This window comes from Penaeus japonicus, unplaced genomic scaffold (genome assembly GCF_977035675.1).
Source record: "Penaeus japonicus unplaced genomic scaffold, GWHDUDI00000001_assembly GWHDUDI00000032, whole genome shotgun sequence".
Classification (NCBI taxonomy): domain Eukaryota; kingdom Metazoa; phylum Arthropoda; class Malacostraca; order Decapoda; family Penaeidae; genus Penaeus; species Penaeus japonicus.
This window is the reverse complement of record NW_028234434.1, coordinates 22,609,244-22,619,243: the sequence shown is the minus strand read 5'-3', so window position 1 is coordinate 22,619,243 and position 10,000 is coordinate 22,609,244. Positions and strand designations below refer to the sequence as shown.

Here is a 10,000-nt window from a genome sequence, read left to right as displayed (position 1 = left end):
TAACATCGTTGTATTTCAAACACAGTCACCGATCTATCAATAGTCAATCGATTATCATCAACACTATCAAATATTGCATAATCATCCTCATCAGCCTATCAATTATTGCATAATCATCCTCATTTAACCTATTCAATATTGGCACAAGCTCATTGCAATCTGCATATCTACGTACATGGAGATTCCATTATCGATTTTCCGGCCATAAGATATTGCATAAGTTTATCATCTATCATTATCAACCTAATTACTCAATCATTAACCCAACAATGTATCATCACCTGCATCTTTAACCGATCAGTAAACGAAATAAATCGACTAATCAAGTATGGGGCGTCCAAAAAGATTTTTTAAAAATAGTAAAAAAAAAAAAAAAAAAAAAAAAAATGGCGCCTTCCTTACATGCCCTTCCTCCAGACTGAAGTCGTCATCGCAAACGGTTCCCCAGATGCCCAAGTAGCGCACCTCCACCCTTCCTGCAGACACCTTGCCGTCTTCGTCTGCCTCGCCTCCCACAAGCCGGACTTCCACGGCGGTCTGAAGAGGAGGAGGAGGAGGAGGAGGAAGAGGAGGGGGAGAATTAGATGGAGAGTAATAATGGTAAAGATGGAATGTGAAGATGGGGGATAAGAGAGGGCCGGAAATTAAAGGATGGACGTTTACGTGAATGAGATGTTATGAGAAATTAGAATTTGGAGGTAAGAAGTAATTACGATTACGAAAAAATACAGAAATTTGGAAGTGAAAAGTGTAAGAAATAGAAACAAACGATTAAGGAATTTAAAGAAAGGCAAAAATAAGAAATATAGATTAAGAACATAGAAAACAGATATATATAAAGAAAAAAATAGATGATTCAAAGAGCAGAAAAAAACAGATGTATGCAATAGAAAGAAATTTACGAAATTAAGAAATATAAAAGAGACTGAAAAAGAAAAGGACTCGTTAATAATCAAACCAGAAAAGACAAATATATTAAAAAGAAAAAAAAAATGAAAACTGAACAAGAATGAAAATAAGAAATAAAAAAGAGACACAATTATAAAAGAAATACAATGATGTTTACCATTTGCATCGTGATATGAAGGCTTGTCTCTGAACTTCATGCAATGTGTGCCCTGTGATTTTTTATTGAAATCTTCCGATTAATCATTCACTTTCTATACAAGCCGAGGTTCAATGTCTTTCATGAAATATGCCTGAGGGTGTATTTCCTGAAGTTTAATAATAAACCAAAAATCAACAAGTGAGACTGAAATATCAGTGGAATATTTACGTTCCACCTCGGTGAGATAAAACACAAAATTACACAAGATGAATATTTGACGAATTTGGTCGCTGGTGGAATACAGAACACATTTAGGCCTTTTTTTCTTTTTTTTTTCCTGTGCCAATCTATACATATCTCATAGTAAGCCGTAGTACTAAAGACCTGTGATATTTCTTTACATCAGTCATTATGGATATCAACTCTTGAAAAAGAGCGTATAGCCTTATCAGCACTAACAGTTTACAAATACAAAAAAGATATATATAAAATCATCCGAATATAAGTATCTAAAATTTAAAAACTGCATATCTTGTTCTATGTTTAAGTGGGTGGGGGGTGGTGGTTGGTGCGTTTGAGGTGGGTGGTGGAATGTGTTTGGGGGGTGGGGAATGAGGGGTTGTGGGTGTACCACGTGGGTAAATATCATAATATCTTATAATATATAATACTTGATATCGAGGATCATGTTGTACTAACATCACTCGAAATAATGATCTGACTATGTTTAATAAGCTATAGTGTAGCAATTCATAGTGATAGAGTGCCTAATGTTAGTAATCTGATGTATGGCATGATAGAACTAGGAGGTGAGAGTAGAGTTTTTGTCACGTTTAGATGAAAGAGATGAGTTCTAGAGTAGTGCGGAGAGAGATAAGAGTGGTGTGAGAGAGATTATCTATTTTATCTACCCTATTACGTTACGAGAGAGAGGCATTGAGAGAGCTATTTTTAGATGCAGAGAGAGAGAGAGAGAGGGAGGGAGAGAGAGAGAGAGAGGAAGAGAGAGTGAGAGAGAGAGAGAGAGAGAGAGAAAAAAAAGAGAGAGAGAGAAAGAGAGAGAGAGAGAGAAAGAGAAAAAGACGGACAGATAGATAAACAAATAGATGGATAGATACATAAATAAATAGATAGATAGATAGATCAGAAGGTCGATAGATAGATCAGTAGGTAGATAGATAGACAGTGCAACACTCCAGTAGCTTCAAGGATATCTCTGCAACCGTATCCTTTTCCTCTTCCTCTCCTGGTCATGTCCATTCCCCACATGTCTGAATACCACATGGCTGTTATCCTTTTACACAAGGTATTACTGAGGACGGAATACATGAATAGCTTATGGCATTCGTAGTATTTGTTCGCTTTCGGCAATATTTCTCTCTTAGGAGAACTAGATTAATAAAAAAAATAAGAAATAAGAAATTGAAAGTAAAAGAAAAACGGGGAAAGAAAGGTTTTCAGAATAGTCAGGAAAAACGAAAGAAATAAAGAAACACTCACACCCGCAACATACACACGCAATTTTTATGATACAATACACACATCAGGAAAGACGAAGACATGAACATAAAACTCCTGTTCCATTACACACACACCACACACACACACACACAAAGACCACACACACACTGCGCGCGATCAACATCGTACACAACATGTTGGGGGGGGGAACCACACTCACACTCTCACACAATCACACTCGACACACAGACACGAGGAGACACACCACACAGTTCACTACACAGACCCACAGAGCAGTCCAATCACAAGCACTCACACACACACTAACACATACCACACGAGTCCAGAGGGGCACACACATAGACACACACACACACAAACACACACACTCCCCTTCCTACTCCTAACCTCACCTGACACATATCCCTATCCTCGTCCGTGTTATCCTTACAGTCATCTATTGTGTCGCACAGATACTGCAGACCCACGCAACGCCCATTCCCGCATTTCCACTGGTGACGCCCACAGTCGTCTCCTGGCTTGAAGCACTGGACGCCCGCAGCCTGTAGGGGACATCCTTGTAGTATATAACACACCGACAGAAGCAAGGATTTTATGAGTCATAATCATACAGGATCAGTGACACTTCTTTCATCTTAAGTCCATGGCATTTGTGTATTGAATTTTCATGTCAGTCATAGTTTACGTGGGCGTGATAAAAGTAATGTTATCTCATTAATGCATTGATTATTACCCTCAAAGAATACGAGTCGAATGTTAGTTATTCTGATTATTTATCAGTTACTTATTCTTTCGTATATTCTTTCTGTATCAGTTACTGAATCTTTTGTATATTCTAACTGTATCAATTACTTATTCTTTCGTATATTCTTACTGTATCAATTATATATATTTCCGTATATTCTTACTGTATCAATTACTTATTCTTTCGTATATTCTAACTGTATCAATTACTTATTCTTTCATATATTCTAACTGTATCAATTACTTATTCTTTCATATATTCTAACTGTATCAATTACTTATTCTTTCGTATATTCTTACTGTATCAAATACATTTTCTTTCGAATATTCCTACTGCATCAACAACTTTTTTTTGTATATTCTTACTGTATCAAATACTCAATGCACCTTTCTTTCATCCGTACAGTTTCCATTCCCATCTCACCTCGGAGGTCTGGCAGTCGTGCTCTCCCCAACCCGCAAAATCACAGTCAGCCAGACTCTCCTCGTTACCGTGGCAGTTGAGGTCGTCCATCAAAAACTGGCTGTTTCCCGAACCGAACCTGTGAATACATCAAGAGAATTCTATTTTTCATGCCTCTTTTTTTTTTCTTCTTCTTTTTTCTCCATATTTCTGTTATCGGTATTTTTCTTTTTTCTTTTTTTTGTTTGTTTGCCGTGTTTAGTCTAAGGGTGATTTCGAATAGATTGTTGATTTATTAGTGTATATTTAATATTTTTTCAGTCCAAGAGACACGTCATTATTTACCTATATGCCTTTTTTTTCCTGTGAGAGTGAACAATTCACGTTTTTGTTTTGTTTTTGTAGAGTGGAAGGGAACCGAGATGGATAGATTATAAGAATTATTTTAAAGAAAATTAAAAGGGCTGAGAGTGATTGAGAGAAACAGAGATGGACAGACAGGCAAAGAAATATTAAAAATACTAACCAACATTAAAGAAATACTATTCTTATACGACTTACACGGCTCTTATTGATTCATTTTTGGCATAACTCCACACCTACTTATTCCCTCAACCATCAATATTCAATTACTGTTCATAAGAAATTTAAAATCTCAATACAGAAAACAATATGCTACGGAGAAACCAAACTCACTCTCACTAGCCTTTCGGACACAAACGAACGAATCAATAACCATACGTAATTAGATCAATAACCTGAAGTATTTGGATAACAACTTTAATCTTCTTTTCTGACAAATCACTCACTGAGAGTCGAGAAAGATGTCCTTAGCTCCGGTATAAAAAGCCGTAATTAGATCAATAATCTGAAGTATTTGAATAACAACTTTAATCTTCTTTTCTGACAAATCACTCACTGAGAATCGAGAAAGATGTCCTTAGCTCCGGTAGGGAAACCGCAATTAGATCAATAATCTGAAGTATTTGAATAACAACTTTAATCTTCTTTTCTGACAAATCACTCACTGAGAGTCGAGCAAGATGTCCTTAGCTCCGGTAGGGAAGCCGTAATTAGATCAATAATCAGAAGTATTTGAATAACAACTTTAATCTTCTTTTTTGACAAATCACTCACTGAGAATCGAGAAAGATGTCCTTAGCTCCGGTAGAGAAGAAGCAATTAGGTCAATAATCTGAAGTATTTGAATAACAACTTTAATCTTCCTTTCTGACAAATCACTCACTGAGAGTCGAGAAAGATGTCCTTAGCTCTGGTAGGGAATCCGTAATTAGATCAATAACCTGAAGTATTTGAATAACAACTTTAATCTTCTTTTCTGACAAATCACTCACTGAGAATCGAGAAAGATGTCCTTAGCTCTGGAAGGGAATCCGTAATTAGATCAATAACCTGAAGTATTTGGATGATAACTTTAATATTCTTTTCTGACAAATCACTCACTGGGAGTCGAGAAAGATGTCCTTAGCTCCAGTAGGGAAGCCGTAATTAGATCAATAATCTGAAGTATTTGAATAACAACTTTAATCTTCTTTTCTGACAAATCACTCACTGAGAGTCGAGAAAGATGTCCTTAGCTCCGGTATAAAAAGCCGTAATTAGATCAATAACCTGAAGTATTTGGATGATAACTTTAATCTTCTTTTCTGACAAATCACTCACTGAGAATCGAGAAAGATGTCCTTAGCTCCGGTAGAAAAGCCGCAATTAGATCAATAACCTGAAGTATTTGGATGATAACTTTAATCTTCTTTTTAACAAATCACTCACTGAGAGTCGAGAAAGATGTCCTTAGCTCCGGTAGGGAAGCCCAGCTGATGACACACTACGTCCCCATCAGGCAAACCCCACATGTCGTCACATACGGGACCCCAGCGACCAAACACTGTAAATAACCTTTTGGAGTTAGTTGGGTTGTTTGTGGATCTTTGTGGAGTTAGTTGGGTTGTTTGTGGATCTTTGTGGAGTTAGTTGGGTTGTTTGTGGATCATTGTGGAGTTGGGTGTGTTGTTTGTGGGTCTTTATGGAGTTAGTTGGGTTGTTTGTGGATCTTTGTGGAGTTAGTTGGGTTGTTTGTGGATCTTTGTGGAGTTAGTTGAGTTGTTTGTGGATCTTTATGGAGTTAGGATGTTTGTGGATCTCTGTGGAGTTAGTTGGGTTGTTTGTGGATCTCTGTGGAGTTAGTTGGGTTGTTTGTGGATCTTTGTGGAGTTAGTTGGGTTGTTTGTGGATCTTTGTGGAGTTAGTTGGGTTGTTTGTGGATCTTTGTGGAGTTAGTTGGGTTGTTTGTGAATCTCTGTGGAGTTAGTTGCGTTGTTTGTGGATCTTTGTGGAGGTAGTTGGGTTGTTTGTGAATCTCTGTGGAGTTAGTTGCGTTGTTTGTGGATCTTTGTGGAGGTAGTTGGGTTGTTTGTGAATCTCTGTGGAGTTAGTTGCGTTGTTTGTGGATCTTTGTGGAGGTAGTTGGGTTGTTTGTGGATCTTTGTGGAGTTAGTTGGGTTGTTTGTGGATCTTTGTGGAGTTAGTTGGGTTGTTTGTGGATCTTTGTGGAGTTAGTTGGGTTGTTTGTGGATCTTTGTGGAGTTAGTTGGGTTGTTTGTGGATCTTTGTGGAGTTAGTTGGGTTGTTTGTGGATCTTTGTGGAGGTAGTTGGGTTGTTTGTGGATCTTTGTGGAGGTAGTTGGGTTGTTTGTGGATCTTTGTGGAGTTAGTTGGGTTGTTTGTGGATCTTTGTGGAGTTAGTTGGGTTGTTTGTGGATCTTTGTGGAGTTAGTTGGGTTGTTTGTGGATCTCTGTGGAGTTAGTTGGGTTGTTTGTGGATCTTTGTGGAGTTGGGTGGGTTGTTTGTGTATCTTTATGGAGTTGGTTTGTTTGTGGATCTTTGTGGAGTTAGTTGGGTTGTTTGTGGATCTTTGTGGAGTTAGTTGGGTTGTTTGTGGATCTTTGTGGAGTTAGTTGGGTTGTTTGTGGATCTTTGTGGAGGTAGTTGGGTTGTTTGTGGATCTTTGTGGAGTTAGTTGGGTTGTTTGTGGATTTTTATGGAGTTAGGTTGTTTGTGGATCTTTGAGGAGTTAGTTGGGTTGTTTGTGGATCTTTGTGGAGTTAGTTGGGTTGTTTGTGGATCTTTGTGGAGGTAGTTGGGTTGTTTGTGGATCTTTGTGGAGGTAGTTGGGTTGTTTGTGGATCTTTGTGGAGGTAGTGGGTTGTTTGTGGATCTTTGTGGAGTTAGTTGGGTTGTTTGTGGATTTTTATGGAGTTAGGTTGTTTGTGGATCTTTGAGGAGTTAGTTGGGTTGTTTGTGGATCTCTGTGGAGTTAGTTGGGTTGTTTGTGGATCTTTGTGGAGTTAGTTGGGTTGTTTGTGTATCTTTATGGAGTTATGTGTTTGTGTATCCTAATATAAGTTTGGTGTTTGTGTATCTATGAGGAGTTAAGTGTTTGTATATCCTTGTGGTTGTAAGTGTTTGTGTATCCTAATGGATGTTAAGTGTTTGTGTATCCTTATGGTGTTAGTTAGACTGTTTGCGTATCCTTGCGGACTTATGTATTTGTGTATCCTAATGGAAGTTAGGTGTTTGTGTATCCTTTTTTGTATGTTCCCTTACTGGCGTCTTATCAAACTGAAGTGAATTGTGTGTGTATCTCATTGAACAGAAGTGAACTGTTTGTGCATCTCCATTATTTTGCAAAATGAGAAGGGGTCTTTGATAATGGCGTTCCACTTAATTAGTTTAATTGCTTCCTTGGAGTAATTTGCCTGATTAGTGTATATGATTTTGTGTCGTTATCATGGGATATTACCTACTTAGAGATAATTATACAGTTCTAATATGGGTGATGATAAGATAATGATGATGATGATAAGTATGATAATGATGATGAAGATGAACAGATAGGGATACTGATGATAAGAATGATAATGGTGATGATAATGATAATTGTAATAACATTAATGATATTGATAATGACAAAATAATGATAATGATAACAGTAATTAAGACTATAATGATAATAATAATGATAATAACAATAATGGTAATGAATATAACAATAATGATAATGGTAAAAATGATATAATAATAATGAAAATGATATTTATAATGAGGAAAATGATGATAATAATAATGATAACGATGCCAATAATAATGATAGTAATAATGATAATACTGATAATGATAAAAAATTATTATAATTATTATGAAAATGATAGTATTGTTAACAATAAGAAGAATGATAAATTATGTAATAAAGATAATGATGATAATCATGCCAATAATAACAAAATCCCTAGATTGATTTCCTTTTTCAATTCTTACAGACAATACCAATCAAAAACAAAGATGAAAGTTTCATTCAAGATAAAATATTCAAGAAAAAATATGACAAGTCCTGACTGACCTTTGACCTCGACGCGACCTTCGTAAGCATCAGATCCGTTGACGAGTCGTACTTCAAAGTTGATTTTCCCTTCGCAATCGACCTCATCCTCACTTAGTACGCAGTCTTTCCGGCCATCACAGCGCTGGTGGGAAAGCGAGGCACGGCGATGGAACGATTTAATATTAACAATAATTAACATATTATAAATGATCATAAATATGGACGCGATAAGCCAAAAAGTATCTGAGGTGAAGCTTTGTTTTGGTGTTTTAAATTTAATTTTCTTGTTTTGCGGGAGTCTCTCACAGACAAAAACATTGGAGATCCACAACGAACTGAATACCAGAACAAACTTTCTTCTAAGTCTTCTCAAATCATCTTCTGACGTACATTTAGGAAGGTACATGTATCAAAAGCGGCTATAACATTACCAACCTGTGTCGAGTTGATGCACTTTCCATCATTGCAGACGAACTTGCCCGTGCAATTGACCGCAAGGGACCTCCTCTCGTAATATTCCCACGTGGAATCCTCCACCAGTCCGCCTGACCGTCCGATGTTGCCGTCGTTCAGGATGCAGGTTTGTGTTGATTGTCTGCAATAGGACGAGGGGGGATACATGTGCTACAGATGGGAATATTTAATATACTTCATACTTGGGGTGATGCAAGTTATTTTAGTTGGTGTGCTTCAAACGAGGATCATGTATATATTAACTTCAGTTGAGGATGTTGCGTATATTGCAAATACCAATGATACACATAGACTTCAAATGAGGATTATTCATACACAATTCATAGACATAAGTTTGAGAAGGGGAATATATACACCTCAAATACGGAAATAAATAACACCTCTATATATATCCAATACATCCAGATCATTTGAATGAGGCGAAAAATGCCTAAAAAAACACGAAACGAGACTAAAGAATTTTCCAAACATTATTCCGCCATCAATAACCAAAAAAAAAATATATAAAGAGACCTAAATCCTTCTCCTTCACAAGAGCACGTCACATAAGCCCGGGAAACTACGCCACACAGCCTTTGCCATAACTTACTCGTAGTTGAAGGACATACACACAAAGTTCTTGGCTTGTGCACATCTGGAGGCGCACGCGAATTTGACGGTATGCATCCACTTCTCAACCTCTCGGCCTTGCAATCTCTTCCGTTGCATTTTCACGAATTCCTTGCTATAGTCTCTACACCCTCGCTCATCGCTGCCGTCTTCACAGTCCTGGGAAACGTAATGATCAATTGTGTTATGTGTATGTGATGGGTTTATGACTGAGAACGTTTTAACATCATTATAGTGAATGGCAAAACACTACAGTGTCGATGCAATGTCTGAATAAAATACTCAACGTTAATAAATCTGCTTTGTGTTTAGTTTAGTTTGTTTTGTTTTGTTAAATTAGGATTAAGGTATGCTTTTTTCAACTAGAAATATCAATAATTTCCAAATACTTTTTTAACCATCATACCACAATACCAACACAACAACAGTTATATCTCCCTTTCTCTACTTCAAGAACTTTCAATCCTTATCCATTCAGTTTTAATTTCAAAATGAAAATTACCTTTTGACCATCACAGTGATATTCGCGGTGGATGCAGGCGCCGGAAAAACAGGTGAACTTGTCCGCCCCGCATGTCGTTTCCACGATGGTTTCGTTGCTCTCCCGCCAATCACACCTGTAATGCAACGAATATATGTATGTATATGTATGTGTATATGTATATGTATATGTGTATGTGTATATGTATATACATACATACATACATATATGTATGTATGTATGTGTGTGTATATATATATATATATATAATATATGTATATATATATATATATATAATATAATATAATATATATATGTATGTATGTATGTAATTAATGTTGTAAAGTATATATAACACA

At 36.7% G+C, this 10,000-nt stretch overlaps 1 protein-coding gene across 1 annotated transcript in view; it reads right to left on the bottom strand.

Moving 5' to 3' along the window:
- The window catches only part of LOC122247876 (uncharacterized), a 70,573-nt gene that overhangs the window by 40,256 nt on the left and 20,317 nt on the right, over positions 1–10,000 (bottom strand). Inside the window, exons 18-25 of the mRNA XM_086556202.1 lie at positions 9,663–9,777; positions 9,141–9,319; positions 8,513–8,672; positions 8,096–8,219; positions 5,469–5,583; positions 3,699–3,816; positions 2,923–3,072; positions 403–537 (exon numbers count right to left, since the gene is read on the bottom strand). Of these exons, the coding sequence (XP_086412328.1) occupies positions 403–537; positions 2,923–3,072; positions 3,699–3,816; positions 5,469–5,583; positions 8,096–8,219; positions 8,513–8,672; positions 9,141–9,319; positions 9,663–9,777 (1,096 nt within the window). The remainder of the gene's footprint in view (positions 1–402; positions 538–2,922; positions 3,073–3,698; positions 3,817–5,468; positions 5,584–8,095; positions 8,220–8,512; positions 8,673–9,140; positions 9,320–9,662; positions 9,778–10,000) is intronic.